The sequence below is a fragment of the Mchenga conophoros genome, linkage group LG1, assembly GCF_057382185.1.
Source record: "Mchenga conophoros isolate Kocher_MC1m ecotype Shallow Benthic linkage group LG1, M_conophoros_male_GT1.1, whole genome shotgun sequence".
NCBI lineage: Eukaryota > Metazoa > Chordata > Actinopteri > Cichliformes > Cichlidae > Mchenga > Mchenga conophoros.
The window spans coordinates 16,185,441-16,203,119 of NC_140526.1; the positions used below are offsets into that span (position 1 = coordinate 16,185,441).

General features: G+C 43.8%; 1 protein-coding gene across 1 annotated transcript; it reads right to left on the reverse strand.

Annotated features, from left to right (window-relative positions):
* Positions 1-2,427: 2,427 nt before the first annotated feature.
* Positions 2,428-10,784, reverse strand: dldh (dihydrolipoamide dehydrogenase). Its single transcript, XM_085267831.1, has 12 exons — positions 10,301-10,784; positions 9,858-10,151; positions 9,062-9,122; positions 8,064-8,321; positions 6,500-6,560; positions 6,265-6,395; positions 5,987-6,156; positions 5,682-5,898; positions 5,399-5,575; positions 4,597-5,302; positions 4,209-4,464; positions 2,428-4,121 (listed from the first exon to the last, which is right to left on the reverse strand). The coding sequence occupies exons 1-12, from the start codon at positions 10,352-10,354 to the stop codon at positions 4,116-4,118; spliced, it is 2,391 nt and encodes a 796-aa protein (XP_085123957.1). The 5' UTR covers positions 10,355-10,784; the 3' UTR covers positions 2,428-4,115.
* Positions 10,785-17,679: the final 6,895 nt, after the last annotated feature.

Here is a 17,679-nt window from a genome sequence, read left to right on the forward strand (position 1 = left end):
AAAACTGAAGATGAGAAGCAAATGACTTTCAAAATAAAACAGGAAGTAATCTAAATAGAGAGCCTTAACAGAAATGAAGACTTCACAAAATTTAAGAAGACACTAAGGTTGTTCTTATGCTTGCCCTGTCACTTGTTTGCCGTCACAGCTGGATTGAAGACAGAAATGTAGGATGGTCCCAGTTTTTACCCCCATTTTAATGATAATACTGCACAGAAGCTCAGAGATGTACTGACACACAGATGTTGTAACTATTTGAAACTTGAGTTTTTGGGAATAACATGGGAGACAAACACTTGTGGCTTTTTGGCCTTTTGACTTCTGTGCCTTAACAGCAGGTATAAATGGCTACATGTGTCTGATGACGACATGGCGGTGAGCATATAGGGTATATTGGGACCTCAAGGAAGCTACTCAAATACACCAGATCAAAAATATAAACACGCTTTTTTTATTCCCAAAAATCTCTTTCTGTCCATCCATCTATCCAACACATGCACACACCAGCCAAGATGTTTACACACACACACACACACACACACACTTATACATTCAAACAGATCTGTGAGAGGAGAGGAGTGTATGAATGGACAGATTAATCAGATTATAGCTGAGACACACTTAAACAGCCTGTTCTGTGGATTAGCTACGGTCCTGCCTACTCCCTGTCAGAATAAAAATTGTATTAGAAGAGAGAGGTGTGTGTGGGGTGTGGTGTGTGTGTGGGGGGGGGGAGGCTGAACCAGACAATATATCATCCTACACACGCACACAGATGTATAGATTTGTGTTCACATTTTTCTGTTGTGTTATTTAGAATATGAGTGATGGTACATCTTGGACTTCTTTAAGAACTAAAAAAAGAAAATGTTCAGGATTTAGGTGAACGATAAGAAAAAGGAATGAGCTCATGTGAAGTGTGGACTGACTGGATAAACGTTTCTCTATAGATTTGACCATGAAGAAGTTTCGATTTCCCCCTTTCAGAAGTTCAAAGAGTTGCTGTTCTTTATGTGCAGCAGGACAGCAAATGGCAGCCAGTCACCGGGGCTTTGTCTGACTATTGACACCAGAGAGATGCTGAGAGGGAGGACGCGAGTGTGTGCGACTGTTCAGGGGCTGGAGGACAGCCTGACAACAACAAAGGACCAGCTTTAAGCCTGTCTCCTGTGATTTTCCAACTCAGCGAAAAGCTATTGTGGCACAGAAAAAAAGTTAAGTTAAAAAGCTTAGCATGGTATGTGCTAACAACTGCCTGCCGCTTGTGTAATACAAGCAAATACTTTTTGAGTAGCCACAGTTGCAGTCTTTGGAAGGGCAACCGTCGCTGTGTCTGCAGCCTGTGGGCAGGTCAGTGGTGTGATCTGCTGCTCTGTACCATCAGTTAGGGTGTGAAAGATTCATCCCTTAATGTGGCTCTGTGTCAATATTGGAAAGGAATTGTGAACTTTCTTTCTACTCCATCATTCAAATCTTACTTCAGTCAGCCAGTCCATGACCTCTCCTGGAGTGTGTGTTTGTGTGTGTTATTGTGCTCCATGTCGACACTTAATGCAGTGTGTCCTCTGTAATTGCAGTAAATTTCTGATCATCTGTCATCCAATTTCACCGTCCTGTGTATGTGGTGTGTGTGTTTATATAAGACTGCAAACCAGATGAGTTTCTTTGATGACTACTTCTGTGCTCCCAGTGGTCGCTGAATGACACACACACACTTAAACACACACGGAGTAGTGCAGGCAGGGGCAACTGGGACTAAATCCAGACTGGTGGTTTCTCTCTTCAGCTATAAATACCCCTGTGCTTAAAACAAGATCACACACACACACACACACACACACACACACACACACACACACACACACACACACACACCAATAGTCCTGGACTCTGAGGAGCATAGAAAAAAAAACATTAATTCAGAAACACAGAAAGATGCAGACTAAAGTAAATACACACATGCACATATGCAATCCCTCTCTCTTTCATTCATGCACACACACACACACACACACACACACACACACACACACACACACGCACACATTACAATACACACAAGGAGATGGGTCTGGCCTCAGAGGAGGCTAGCTAAGCGTTCTATGATTATGGGGTGTGTCTTTGTCTCATTTAGTGGTTCCACAAGGAGACAGTCTTCTGCTGTGTCAGACAAACACACACATACACTCTCTCTCTCTCTCTCTCTCTCTCTGTCTCTCACACACACACACACACACGCAAAACACTTATAGTATCACTAAGTGACATCAAATCCCTCAGCTTCAATTTTCCAGATTACTTTTTTTAAGATAACCTACAAATGTAAGAACGGGCGAGTATTCATGCTTTGCTAATTTACACAGCTTTTAAGAGCATGTTGCATACTTCTCATAATCCCTTGTTAAGCAGAAAGGGAAAAACAAGCATTCAACACCAGATGTGCCATATTTCATTCCTTTTTTTTTATTATTTTGGAAAAATATTGCGCCTTTTTTCCAGTATTAAAAATGACAGGCTCTGTACATCAGATTTTCTCTTAAATACAACACAGTCACAGTGGTCTCAAGTGCCTAACACATACATGCATACATACTTACATACATACATTATCTGCCAGATTAAAAAAAAAAAAAAAAAATCCAACTTAAATTATAACAGGATTAATTAAAAAAAAAACACAATGAAATGGAGCACAAATAATTACATAATTAAATTAAAAGAATACAGCTTTCTTTAGATAACAAATAAAATAAAAACAAATGATCTCAACCAATGGCAGGCAGGGTGATGGTGTCCTTGAACTGGCTAACAGTGGAAGAGTGAAGGGAGTGGAAGTGAGCAGTGCATTCAATGACACAGGCGTGAACTCTCCTACATGCACACACAAACACACATACAACCACACACTCGTGCTGTCTCACACACATGCACGCTCACGTCTATAGTGCAATGAGGTCTTGGCAGTTGAGACGAGTCCTTTAAAGTTCAGCCTACTTGGAAAAATCAACAGCATCACTAGAGGTCAGGAAGAAAAAGACCAAACTGTCAATTTGAGCTGCTGATGCAATTTCACAAAATTCTGGAAATGTTCTGGAAAGGGATGTGCAGCAAATTCAAACAGAAATCATACACGAACTGATAACTAAACTTCAAATATGTTTGTTTTGAGTTCTTTCATCTGGATTTTTTCTTCTTGGTTCGTCCTCTAATGCCAAAAGTGTTTCCTAAGTTGCTCTGCCCAAAACATTTCCCTGTGTGTCACAACTTTCAGGGGTCAGAGGCCAGTATGGCCCAACAGAATCCATGTTGGATCGATCTGCAGTCACTACTGGAGTCTTTAGTTCTTTAGTTTGTGCTGAGAACCAGCTCAGCATTGTTTCTGTCAGTGCTGCAGAGGAAAAGCTGTTGAGCTGCTACAGAAGTAGTCCCACAGTTTTATTTGTGTCAAGAAAGCTCAGACTGTGATTTATATTTAATGAATAGATTGTAGCAGTTTAATGTTTCTACAACTCTGCTCTCTGCTCTGCAGCACTGCACAGAACTCGAACTACTCATTATCCATGACAGATTTTACACTGCATTGTAAAACACAGCACATAACAGTACTACAACAGTACTTTAAAAATTCTCTGTACTCCAAAGGTACTTCACTGTTCATTCAATCAGTACCCCATGGTACTACAATATCAACTGTTGACATACAAGTCCATATTCCACTGATTGGAGTTCATCCTGTTACAAGCAGTAAATCATCTTGAACTGCAGAAGACGTCTTCATCAGTTTGCCAACAGTCTTCACTGGACTAGACAAGTACTCAGCCAGCGCTGTTTCTGTACAAAGTCTGTACAAGCGCTCGCATTGCCTCCTGGTACTCCGTCCGTAGTGTTGAGTCAACATTAGACCTACATCCATCCAAGAAATATCCAGAATTCACCCGTAGTACTACCGTAGTACTAAGTCCTTGCCAAGTGGGCTCATCAGCACCTTGGCTCAAAGTCCTCTGGTAAATCCGAGGGAACAGCAGCAAACAGCAGGAGTAAAACCTCCTGGAGACAAGCTGAGCTCTACTGCTCAGGGCTGGTGTATGTGGACCACCACCTGGTTTTCACTGGTATCATACCTGTAATACAGAAGGGACAAAGTCAGTCTTTGGAACTGCAGTTTTTGTGTGTGTTATGGGCGTTTGGGTCTATTTTTGCGTACTCACCTCTGTGGCAATGATGCATTCATCTTTCTGGTCTGATATGACGTAAACAGACTGGTATTTGGTGTCACTGGTGCACTGGTACCTGCTGTCACTGGGATCGTTGTATTCAACATCACTGGTTGACTGGAATTTAACGTCGCTGGTCGACTGATATTTAAGATCGCTCGCTGCGTGACAGTTCAAATCGGTGGACGAGTGATATTTTGCTTCACTGCAGCTCGGTGACTCGGCCACAGGGTTCTTTTCTGATGCATCACTGTGGGATAAAAGAGGACAGAGAAATTCTGAAATGCTGTTCTTCATGCAACAAATGCTTTCACAGTGATTAAGGGGACATCTGCATGAAATAATTCCAACCATTAAGAATGTATTTTGCTTGGTTGTGTACCTGTTTTTCCTCTTCCTGTATCTTTCCTCTGTATCTGACTCATCCAGCATTTCACATTTGGCCTCTGGCTCTTGGTGACCCTCCTCTTTACATGGTGGCAACTCCTCAGGTTGAAGCTCATGGACCAGGTTGTACTCCACGCTAGGGTACCGAGATTTAAAGCCATTCTTCTCTGTTCCGTTGAGCCCACCGATTCCACTCAGACCTCCAAGAGATCCAGTGAGATCCGAATGATAATCTGCCTTCTTGTTGGTGTTTTTAACTGATGTTGTCATCAGAACTCCCAGTTCCTTGTCGCTGCGGAGACAGTTGTTGGTGGTTGTCAAGTTGTTCATGGTCTCGTGGCTGTCACTGTGGACACTGTCACTGTGATGACTGTGCCGCTCCTGCAGTTTTACCCGAATGTAGACCACCAGCACAGAGCATCCGATCAAGATCACAAGAACCAGGAAGACGCCGGCACACACGGCCGCCCAAGGGAATCCTCCATTGTCATCCTCCTCATCATCAGGATTTTCACTTCCAGAGTATATTCGATCGGGTCGATCCACAATCTCTGGTAAGAGGAACTGACAGTTGTGACCGCCATAGCCGGGCACACAGGCACACATATAGCGGCTGCCTCGCTCATGACAGGTGGCTCCATTGTGGCAGGGGTTGTGTTTGCATCGGGAGACAGGGGAGCTGCAGTTTTTGCCAGTATAGCCTGTGAAAATGGTATGGTTTAAGAATCTGAGAAAATGACACTAAGCTGCATAAAAATTCATGTAAACATCAACAAATTTGTCAAAAGTTGTCATACCTGGGGGGCAACTACAGGTGTAGCCACTTCCTGTTTCCTGGCATGTCCCACCATTCTGACAAGGGAAGGAGAGACAATATCCAGAGACGCTACTCCCGCTTTCCTCACAGTTAGGACCTGAAAACCCTTCAGAACACTGACAGAGGTAGGAGTTCACCAGATCCACACATTCTGCACCTGCAGAGGGGAGAGGGATTAAGAGAAAGACCAGTGATTAGTCTCTGGATGTTTTAACCCTGGGTTCAATTGTAGGTTTAGGTGAAGTTAAAATCAGTAAATGTACCATTTAAACAGGGGTTGGACGAGCAGTGGTCAATTTTCTTCTCGCAGTTGAAGCCAGCATATCCTGTCGGGCACTGACAGAAGTAGCCACCTTCCGGATTGTCGACACAATGTCCGCTGTTGAAGCAAGGCCCGTCTGCACAGGTGTTGGCGCTTAACTCACAGTTGTTACCATAAAAACCAGGTGGGCATGTGCACTTATATCCATTGTCATTGTCCTATATTGGAAAGAATGTAAACAGTCACACACAGGTTTCTTGTTTCCACATCATCTCTCTTTCTGTCTTCCTCTCCTGTGATACTCACAGTGCAGCTGCCTCCGTTGCGACATGGACTTCCGGAACATTCACTGACTTGGATCTCACAGCTGGCGCCTGTGTATCCAGGTAGGCAGGAACAAGTGTAGCTGCCCTGGCCAGTGTTAGTGCAGGTGGCTCCGTTAAGACAGGGTTTGTGGTGTGTACAGTAGTTCAGATCTGGAAACACGAACAATAACAAACCGTTACAAAAAATATACTTTAAACCTAAAGCAAAGAGGGTCCAAGCGGGAATCAAGCATGTAGTAAATGTGTCAGTAAACTCACCCTGGTTGCAGAAAAGCCCACCCCAGCCCTCCTGGCAGTTACACTGCCAAGGCTGTTGGCAGGTGCCATGGAGGCAGCCAGGGTAACGGATGCAGTCATCACAGTAACGCCCACTAAAGCCCACACGACACCTGTGAACACGACAGTTATTTAACACTAATAGTAACAGAAGAAAATATATTGAAACGCTGTCATATTAATTTATGGAAACTTAAAAATGCTTTTCTGGACTTACTTGCACTCTCCTGGTTTATCACAGAAACCGTGTTCCTCATCACATCCAGGAAGGCAGATTGCTAAAGAGAGTAAACATGCACGATTAGGTAACCCACTGGAAATGAGGCGTGTTTGCACTCCATCAATCTTCCAATCACTTTAATTCCTTTTCAAGTCACTGACAGCTTGTCTGACAGTCCATCTGGTTGGCCCTCAGGCCTTCTTATCTATTTGGTGGAGTCATTCATCTTGTCTGGTGCCATGTTTGTCTGCCGAATACGTTCACCTGCTCAGGCATGTTTCTAGAGTATTTTTATTCTCTATTATTAAGAGGCTTAATCCACCAGTCTTTATGGTTAAATGTCTTCTGGAGGTCTTCTTAGCACTTATAATGCAAAAGAGTAAAATTTGGAGGGTAATTGGTGTCACTGGGTCACTCTTGTGAACAGGCTGACATTTGCTGGTTTCTTCATTGCTTCAAAAGTTGTTGAAAATGCTACCGTTTTGGCCTTAATACCCACACAAGGAGCTACGTCAGTTTTGGTCACCAAACGAGGGGGATGCAGCCAACAAGCCCTCTCTTTTAACATGGTTGTTCTCCCATACAAAAGCCTCCCACACAAAGCCTCCTTTCTCCCCTTGACTGTGGGTCAGAAGTCCTTTTTCTCACCCTCAGCCCCTCTCTTTCCATATCCCTCCCTCTTCTTTCTGATCCTCCTTTTTCCTCGTTTACTCTCCCATCCACCTATCCCCTCCTCTCATCTTCCTCTCCTATCCTTTCCCTTCTTCTGCTCATCCTGTCTCTCCTCACTCCCCCCCCCCTCCTCCTCCTCCCCCAAGGGCCAGCTGGTCTGTGTGGAACTAACCACCAGACAGCTGCTCCATTGTCTCCTCTCACCGAGCAGCTGCCCCCTCCACAACAATACACAACCGTGCTCGGCCAATCAACAGCCTGAACCACAACAATACAGGACCCCCACTTGGCCAATCGGGGAGGAGGTTTTGGGCGAGGAGGCCCCAGTGGTCTAATGGAAGGCACGCGGCGTGTGAATTACTGAGGAGCCACTGCGGCTCATTAGAATGGAGGCCTCTGGTGCTATGGGATAACTAACTGACGCCTGTTGCACACGGGCCCCGCATTATGAGGTGAAAAAAAAAGTCCCCAAACAATACAGAGAGGCAAATGACTGTTGGGAAAATTAACTTTGAAAAGTAGTTTATAAACTGTAGAAACTTAAAACCCCTTAAAGCTTATGTGTTTTTCATTTTAAAAGTTAAAGAACTGTTTTTTTTAAGATGGCAGTAATTCCAGACTAAGCCGGAACTAGTGTTAACACGTCTCACTTGTGAGGCAGTATTTTGGAATCAGGCACTTTGTGTAAACATCACCGCTTGCTGCTAATGATTGTGCCACTCCTTCAGCTTATCTAAGCAGCTGCCATTGGACTGAAATTTTAACTACTGCATTACCACTAACCTGAAGGTGTTTGTGCTTGCCAACTATATCTCTCAGTTATGGATATTCCTCACATTGCTCCATACAGACCTACTGACATTGTTTGATTAAAACCAAAACCACTCACGTTCAGTGCAGTATTGTCCCTTCCAGCCAGAGTTGCATATAATCTCTCCACGCTCGCCGCAAGTGAAGTGTCCAAAAGCATCATCTCGCGGGCGGCAGAAAACAGAGCAGCCTTCGCCGTAGTAGTACTCATCACACAGGAAGCGGTAAGAGTATCGCAGCTCAGTCTTGCCAGCTGTCTGCACATCATTGAACCACTCTTCTCCCACACTGAGGTGACGCTGAGTGGCGATCCTGCTGATCAGACGCTCTGGGTTGTCTGAAAAAGTAAATCACACAGCTTGTTGTGAGTCACATGTTGTTGTGAAGCATGGCTTTTCTGCAGAGCGTAGGACAGGGTAGGACCCTTTCATTCACATGAAGCTGTCAGTTATATTCCTTTGTTTACTAAAGATTTCAGGTCTTGCATGTGTGCTTACGCTCCTGCAGAATGACAGCCACACATGTTTTTGAAAATGAGTCTGTCATGCAGTGAAAAATAAAAGGCCAAGGGGTGAAATCTGCTGTCTGGCTTGCAACAATGCTTTTCTTGTGAACTGTTTTTTCCAAATAGAGACAGATTACACCATAAAACCTCAGTGCAATGATAAGATGATAGCTTAAAGATGACAACAGTAAATCTCACCACAGAAACAAATCTGAGAATGCCTATTATCAAGAGACAAGTGAACCCACACAGGAAATTGTGCCATTATATGCAAAAACACAAATTTTATGCAAGAACATGGCTATGTAATCAAAAACACACTGGACGTTTGCCTCACTGAGATGTAGTATTAGCTGATTCCCCACACTACAATCAGCAGATGTTTAGAAATGGTTAACCCTTATTTACTTTTCAAGGGAAGGTGTGTGCCTCAAAAAGTTGGATCTTAATTCTTATAAAAATGGCTGAAAAGAAAAAAAGATGACCTGACATTTGAAAGAAAACCAGGAAAACCTATTTGCCTTCTGCTCTGTCTTTGAGATACACTACTGCCCTTTCTTGCTGTCACCCACCTGTTGTCAGGTCGTCCAGGGAGTCGGTGTGGAGAGCTTCAATGATCAGTGAAAACGTCCCCTGAGGAGAGACAGAGAGAGAATCAACAGCTGCTTAGCCTACAGGCCTCCCTCCCTTCAGAGCAGGCGGGCCATTAGCAGGCCTCCCAATAAACTTCACAGCCTAATTCTCGTGTTGATTAGGTGCCTAATAAGGCCCGGTACCTGCTCCCCTTTTCACACCCCTGCCCATATCACACTCTGACACCGCTGTAAAACCAAACGAGGCGGAATTTCACGCTGTGCTGCCAATGATGTGCCAACTCAGAGGATGTTAAATTTCCCACCACGGCTGGTCGGAGGAGAGAGACGTTTGGTACACACACACACACACACACACACACACACACACACACACACCCTCCCCTTCCCGTTTTATCCAACCAAAGAGCACAGAAATACTACAATAGCCCCTCTCACACACTGCTGACAAAGACCCTCACAAGTGTGGAGTTTGAGAGCATCTGTTGCGTTCTGCACTCTTCAAAGCTAATACATCTCAGTCTGTCAAGGCCCTTCATTACTCAAAGTTTATCGGACAGAGAATACCTCAAAACTACGACTTCAAGTTTTTTTTTTTCGGGGGTGGGGGTAACTGTATAATTACCAACAGTGAAAATTGACGCATTGGGCCCGAAAAAACAAACAAACAAACAAAAACAGTAAATGCACAAAACTGAGCTCTAGACTGCAGCTTATCATTATTTCCACAATATTATTAATAATATTACCGATTATATGTCCTGCTTTTACTTACTGGCCATGTGAAACCGAAGGAAAAGCGGATCGGGTTGGTGAAGCTGTCCGCGTTGGTCTCCGGGACCTGGAAGGAGTTGGAGCCGAGGACGGGAGTCACAGTCCCCCCATACGTGCAGGGAGGCTCTGGGGAGACGTTGGCCTGATAATGCTTCAGACAGACCCGAAAGAAAGTCTTGCACTCACACTGCTGCTGGCCCTGCAGGTGAGTGGGGCAGCAGTTGGCATTCCCAGTTATCCCCTTCTTGTTGAGGAACTCCTGCAACTTCAGCTCAAACACGCCCGAGCACAGAACCTATAACACACACGCGCGCGTAATCAATCAATCGAGAGTATTTAAGGCAGGACCCGTGAGAATCAATCTTAAGCTGTTTGTATTCAAAAATATGTGCAGAGGGTATTTCAATACCCTTTAATGTTAAAGCTTGCTTTCATCGGACCTACCTGGCAGGTGAGTACGGTGAGACTGACAGCCAGGAGCAGACACAGGCGTCCCATTGTGTTGACAGCCCCTCAAAACCAGTGAAAGCTCCACAAGTCCGTGCAGCCCGGCTCAAACACTCATGGAGAAAGTCCTGTAAAACCTTCCCAGTGTCTCGCAGTCAAGGTGAGTCTTTGACGCGCAGTGGGGGTGGGAAGAGGAAGTTGTAGTGAAACTTTTCCTTTTGGTGCGTCTGTCTTCCGCCTCTATATTTTCCAATACACTGCGAAAGTTTGTGACAGAAAGGCTGTTGCAGTGCAAAGTAATCCCCAGCAGACTGATCCACTCGAAGAAACGTGAATGAAATCCCTGATGGAAAGAGTTAATTCCAATCAGTCGGTGAAGAAGCAACTCTTGATGGGCTTGTTTGTTTTTCCACTTGATTGATCATGATATGCTGATCATAAACACAGAAAACAAATCTGCGGTCCTCTCCGTTTTCCTTGGTGTGGCAGTGCGTGTGTCTGATGGGTCTACTGCCCCGTGCAGGGTTTTATACGGGGCCAGCAGGCGAAGGGTAATAAGATGCAAATGAGCCCCTCTGCTCCTCTTCTTCCCCTCCCTCCACCACCACCACAAGTCCGCCCAGGGGCCATCACAAAGAAAGGGAAGGGGGAGGTAGGGGGTGCACACAACTTTTCTAAACCCGCCCCCCTCCTCTCTTTTTCTCAAAGGGATGGACCAAATGGCTAGTGAGCTGTTAAATGTGCAACAACCCCATGCTTCCCCCGATGCCTCCCTCTTCTAGGACGCACTGGGCCCATTTACATTCCGACAAATTATTTTACCTCTGGACAAAATCCTCCATCAAGCGATTTATACACATGGTGCAGCCAGACGCACCATGACTTCTTATATTTGAGGGGCTATGGTAAAGGTTTGGCCTGGCTCGTTCCTTGGATGGCCAGCCGGCCAGCCAGCCGTCCCAACTGCGTTACAACGACCATCTGCTCCGCTGCATTCCTATGGTGTTACCCCTGCCGTGGTTTTCACAATGCCACACCCCCAAAACAAGTCGCTCTATTCTTATTATTTTATCTTTATTTCTTGGCTTAGAGACCTACAGCCTTTCTCCCCACTTGCGCCCTCATTATAAAAACATTGCTGCTGTTTTCCTAATGTAGGCTGCACCAAGTGTGCTGTTATTTTAATACCCACGTCTTGATAAAAATGTGACTGACGAGTCTCTTCTTCAAAACAGCATTGAATATTAGAGCTGTGATACCGAGAAAGAGCTTCATTTTAACTCATTACGATTTTTCAATGAATACAATCGATTTCCTCTAATCGTTAATAGATTTTGAACCATTTTGAGTGGATAATGACCAGTTTTAGGTGCTCGAGAATATAAAAAAAATCTCCGAGAGTGCGCTCAGTGGCCTCAGGCGATCACACCAACTGTATTTGTAGGCATGCCTGTGTATTTCCCTTACTTGCAGTTTGATAGAGACAGTAAAAAAAAAACCAAAAAAAAAAAAACCAAAACTTGGTGGTGTGTCACTCGCGTGGCTGTCATTAAGGGACTTTATGGGGGAAAGGAGGGGGAATATGAGGCGGGGGGAGGGGGGAGTCATACTAGGAGTAAAGTTTTTTTTCTCTTTGTGCTTTCAGCTGTATGGTAATTGGGACGGCAGCACCTGCTCTCCCACAATAATACAGCACCAGAGAGAGAGAGGGAGAGAGAGAACGAAGGGGAAAACATGGCCGGGTGCATAAACAATAATCTTACAATGTGTTTTATAATAAAACATCATATTAACGAAATACAGTCAGATTATATTAGATGCTGCAGACCATCACCCTATTCACGCTACAGTGTAAGTCAGAGAGTGTGCTCGCTATACACCAGGTTGGCAACACAACTCGCGCAGGGTCCACTGTCTAATTTGCATATGTGTGTATATCCGCAGAGAAATGTGGGCAAGAATGCGCACTTGTTGGCGTGATTTATTCTGAGCTTATCTCTGGCATTCCCAACTGTGCTGAGATTCTTTACCAAGTCATTAATGTCTCACGGGATTACATATATATCTAAAACAAAATTAGCAACCCTGCAGGAAAGCAGTAATTAAGCAATTGTTTTTCAATATAGATAGAAATGAAAGGCTCCAAAGATAGCTGTTGTGTAAAAAGACGATTTCCGATGTGATTTTATATCCAATATGTTTACTTACATTGATACATAGACCACAGTCATCAGGATTTACGAAGGAATTATACATAAAATAAAGAAATTACATGTTTCACAATTTTTACTCTATTTAATGTACCTATATTATTATCAGCCCAGCCCTTATTGAACTGTTATGTTGTGTTTGTTGAAAACTATGCTGCCCTCTTTGCCAGAAGTCTGTTGAAAAAGACATTTTAATGTCATTGATACTTTTTACTTAGATAAAAGAAGTTTATATAAAAATCATTTGGCTAAAAACTGATTGCAGCTTCTACTGTACCATACATGGTGTTACATATGAGAGATATGTTTGGCAGACTAAATACCGACTTTTACTTATCTATTTATTTTTGGACATTTCAGTTCATTCACTTTAGGTTCCGCCCGTTTTATGTAACACCACATTTTCAAAAAAAAATGAAAACCTTTAAATGAGGTTTGAGCAGCAGTCAGACTCAATGAAGAACTGTGTCCTCTTCTAATGTTTACAGACAGTAGCGCGCACTCACAAGGGCGCGCGCACTGGGAGATTTTTAAGGGGGGGGGGGGGACTTAATTAAAAACTCTAATGGAAGCTACTCCGTCTGCATATCATTACTGCTTTGGTTTGCCGCGGTACACAAACAAGGCCTTCATTCACACTCCACAGATAACATATGCACAACTTTCGGCCTGTCATGTCAGGCGCGCAAGGCGCTGACGGGCTGCTGCGGGAGCGCCGCAGTGCCACCATGCACAAGTTTGATGACCCTGCTTGGTTCTCCCCTCCGGGTCAGTGTATACATGTCTGATGTGGTTGCGTGTCCGCGATATGCTCTTTACACCCCTTGAAAATGATTGAAAGGCCTTTAACCTTAAGCTTTAACGCTATTATCCCTGCCTGCCACCATCTTTCCACATACCCGTATGTGTGTTTAGCTGTAGGACGCTGCTCAGAGCTGCTCATTTCATTTAGCCAGTTGATTTCAACCCCCTTTAATAGCCTGTGATGCGTCTATGTGGCGTGGCGTAAAATCCCCCCTTCTCTAGGCCTTTTATTTACACTCATCCCGACTTTCAGAGGTCCCTGGTGCTCTCTTTCCCTCTGTGTATCAGGCCAATATACCATCAGTCATTCATCACCATGACATGGCACACATTTTCCGATTACGCCAGCAAAGCGTGACTGAAAGGCATGGTTACATGGAAAGTGACCCCCCCTCCATCGTTCACCAGCATCAAGACAACATTTTACCCTAAAACGTAATTTATGCCGAGAGCTTCTCTAATTGTGTCTTAAGGAAACAGCAGAAAGTAGAAACTCCTCCCTCTTCTGATCCCCCTTTGTGTGTGCGTGACCGTGCGTGCACGCGTGTACGTGTGGGGTTAAAAAATAGTTTAACTGGAGGTCGATTGTTTAACTGAAGTGCTTTCCTGTTGTCTGTGTGTGTGCGTGTATGTGTGTGTGTTTGTGTACGCGCGCGAGCAGGAGCTCCGTGACACATAGTGGAACAACAAAGGAAGAGGTCTCGCGCCCCGCCGCCCATTCATCCCTTTCTCTTGCGAAGTAATTCCCATTGATTCCTATTGAACGGCGAGTCGCGAGCCCCTCGGGGGAGAACCGTGTGATTTGTGAAGGGTCGCGAGGACAAGGCACGCCCCTCCTCGAGCCCGGCCATCTGCTCACCAAACACCACAACACCAACCAAGTACCAAATGGCTTCCTTCATCTCTGTCTCTGCGTAGTCTCTTAATTTCTCCGTTTACGTTCACTCATCTACTCCATCTCTCCGCCACCATTCCACCTCTCACTCCTTCATTTCTCTCATCTCTCTTGGGTGAGAGTAGGTGGCCTCCGTAGGTGGATCAAGGCCTACTGGATGCCAAATCACAGTGGAGGCATGCAACGGGTATGAGGTGGCCATATGGCCTGTGCGTGTGTGTGTGCGTGTGTGTGCCAAGAAATGGATGGATGGATGGCCGTCGTGGGAACCTCCACATCATCACCATCACACCGACCGTAAACATTAACGCACACATGCTGGGACTGCTGTAGGAGAGATAGATAGATTATCTCATTAACAGCAGCATTGTGATCAGGAGGCTCACCTCACCTGGGCCAGGAATATACCGACTTACACCATCTGTCAGCCTCATTGCGACACTCTGTGTAATCTGCATATACATTTATCATTTGAACCGGTTCAAACGTCAAAATGTGCCCTTCTATAGAATATACATCACATAAAAATACTGCCTGCTCCAGAGCTTGTGTTTAAGTAACAGGAAAAGTAAATGAATTAGTAAACAGAAAATAAAGCAATTGTTACCAGTTTCACACATTTCCAAAGATTACTTGGAAAACGTTTTATTTTTTAGCTTATATTTTGTAACATAATGGTTATCGTACAATGTGACAAAGCACTGACAGAAATGTGAAAGTAAAGAAAAAATACCAGTGTCTGTGGGTGTGTCTGTGTGTCAGAACATGTGCCGCTATGTAGATATGTGAAGCTCTATTCACTCCAAATTATTATTATTACTATTATTATTGTAATAATTGGATTGTTGGTTGCTTTAAATAAGACATTTGAAGACATTCTCATAATTTTAGGGAATCTTATAAAAACATTTCAGTAACACAAAAATATTTTTCATGAAATATTGATATGAAATATTCAGATTTTTTCAAACGATATCTCTTTCATTACACCGAGTGGAATTTAATTTGTCTTTTTTTTGTTGCATTTTCTTGCATCGTTTTACAATAAAAATGTTTACAATCTTATGGGTGACCACAAAACGTGAGTTACAAATAAATCTACTCCAGAAATGGGACAAAGCCTACAATATCCTGCTATTTGCTGTTTGTTATGTTTGATGTAATGTTTGATTTATAAAGAGCAACCAAACAAACAAACAAACAACCCCTGCTTGCACTTTGAACAAAGTGAACACCCCCCACCAAAAAAAAAAAAAACCTCCCTCAGAGGAGGGGTTTGCCTTTAGTTTGAGAAGCACCCTCCAGCAGCAGCAGGATTAGCCAGGCCAGCTGCCCACAGAGACCATGAGCCCTGAACACTGACATCAGGCGTGACCCTAGAGTGGTGACTATCAGAGACCCTGAGGGGATCTGGACAGCACTGTGTATGAGTGTGTGTGTGTTGTTCATTCAGTTGGACAACTGTTGAGCCTGTATAGATTTTGCCAGCGGTGTTCTTTGTACGAGTGTGTGCGTGCTTGTATGGTCAATTCTTTCCGGGGGTTAACTGCTTATCCAGTACAAATGGGAGGTGTAGGGGTGGGGGCGCAGTTGTGTGCTCCTGGAACATCTGCCTCTGTTTCTCCTGAGTCAAGCTGTGGTCAGGAGAGGAGGGGAGAGGGGGAGGCAAAAAGAGGGGAGCAACTCAAGGGGAAAGACATGGAAGCAGAGAAGGGAGAGTCAGCGCAGAAGAATGAGGAAGCTGAAATTATCCAAGAGGCACAGGTCAAAAACACTGAGTGCTAAAATGGGGACTGGACTGGTTACTGTGTTTTTATCTACCTATCTAATTTTACTATCATGTTTAGGTACTACTACTGGGTTTATTATTGCCCGCTCAGTTCACAACAGTAACAGTATATATGTGAGAGAAATTATGGAAAAGTAGAAATGGTCCACTCAATGCTGCTCACAGACTCATTCATTCACTGTCAGAATGAGCCACAGTAACTGGATGATATTAGTATGAGCCAGATTTGATAATACGTCAAGTTTTCTTATAATGATTTTTATGGTTACATTGACCATTAGAAACAGCAAGTGTGAGAAAGAGATAGCTAAAGCCTGAAAGAGTGAGTAGGTGGGTGAATGTGCTGCTTCAGCGCAGTCTCTGTTTCACCGCTGCACAAGTTAATATTGTTTACACCTGGTCTCATGGCTTACTTCAGGTTAAGGCACAATAATAACAATAAAGTTAAATTGCGTAATGCTCTAATTTATACACTGATTTGTAAAACTAATGTGAAAATTACAGGCTGATTGGACTATTGTGATATTTAGCTTGATTTTGTGTCATTGATGTAGCTGACAGTGTCAGTGATGTAGTATTATTATCTGTGATGTTTGTCTGGAGGCACTCATATCGACACCTTCAGTTACAGGTCATAAACATAGACCTAAACTAAACCCTTGCAATGCTGAGAGTTTAAAATGTAGCATATTTCTTCAAACCCACAGTTAGCAGATGTTGCCCTTATAAAACTTTCAAAGATTGTAGAAAAACAGTACAAAGACATATTAGAACACAGAAACTGTGTGTTACAGGTTCTCACACGTAAACATTTGATCATTTTTGTGCTCTTCTATGAAAGTAAACATCTTACATTTTGGGTTTTGGTATGCTGACCCATTCAGGGAACATCACTTTTTGTCTTTGGTCAACTAATGTATATAAATTAACTGTAATGAAGCACTGAGACATTTTCATGTAATTCAGTCTAAAAAATATATCTTATCATTTGACTTGTCCTGTAATCTGTTGAAACGCTTAAAAGATAAAAAAAAAAAAAAAAAAAAGCTCAGGAATTCTGAACAATAATCTGCAGCAAAAAGCTACAGACTTAAAACAAAAAACGAATAAATAAATGAATAAATAAAAAGGGATATGCTGCCGTCATTTTAGCTCCAGGTGCATTTGGGAAAGGTGCCCAGAGCCTGTAGGCCAAGTTCTGGGTGACATCAAAATGCCTTCACAAGCCCAAAGGTCATAACTCTCGAGTGGGTGATTGGAAATGAAAGTGGGCAGATTTACAACACAGCTCCTCCCTCCTTGAAGATTAGGTTTTGGGTTTTTTTTCTGGAAAGCGTAGATTATTGTCCTCTCAGTCCACAGAGCATCTGGCTGTAGAGCGACAGATGCTGACAGCTGCACTGACGGCCAGCATATGTCCCCTCCTTTTATTCCTGCTCTGGTCACACAATGGAGTGGAAGGTACCGGGGGCGCTTTGTGTGGAGAAGGTAGACCTAATGGCTTTCAGCAAAAGACTGCCCACTCTCCAGGAGAGCAATTAGCCCTCCTCTTATCCTGTGCTGGAGTGAAGTCTTACGAGCCCACACAAACACAAAGGCTCATTCTCATTCATGACATTCAGGATGTTCGCTAGTAAGAAGCGCCGTGCCACGTTTTTATTTTATTTTTGTCTCTGCT

What these genes read in the sequence shown, in the direction of transcription:
- dldh (XM_085267831.1), bottom strand. Translation starts at nt 10,354, where the DNA reads ATGGGACGCCTGTGTCTGCTCCTGGCTGTCAGTCTCACCGTACTCACC. An exon ending in CACCTGTAGTTGCCCCCCAG is followed by an intron (nt 5,303 to 5,398) that starts GTATGACAACTT and finishes CCATTTTCACAG; the next exon opens with GCTATACTGGCAAAAACTGC. An exon ending in TACAGGAAGAGGAAAAACAG is followed by an intron (nt 4,465 to 4,596) that starts GTACACAACCAA and finishes TTTATCCCACAG; the next exon opens with TGATGCATCAGAAAAGAACC.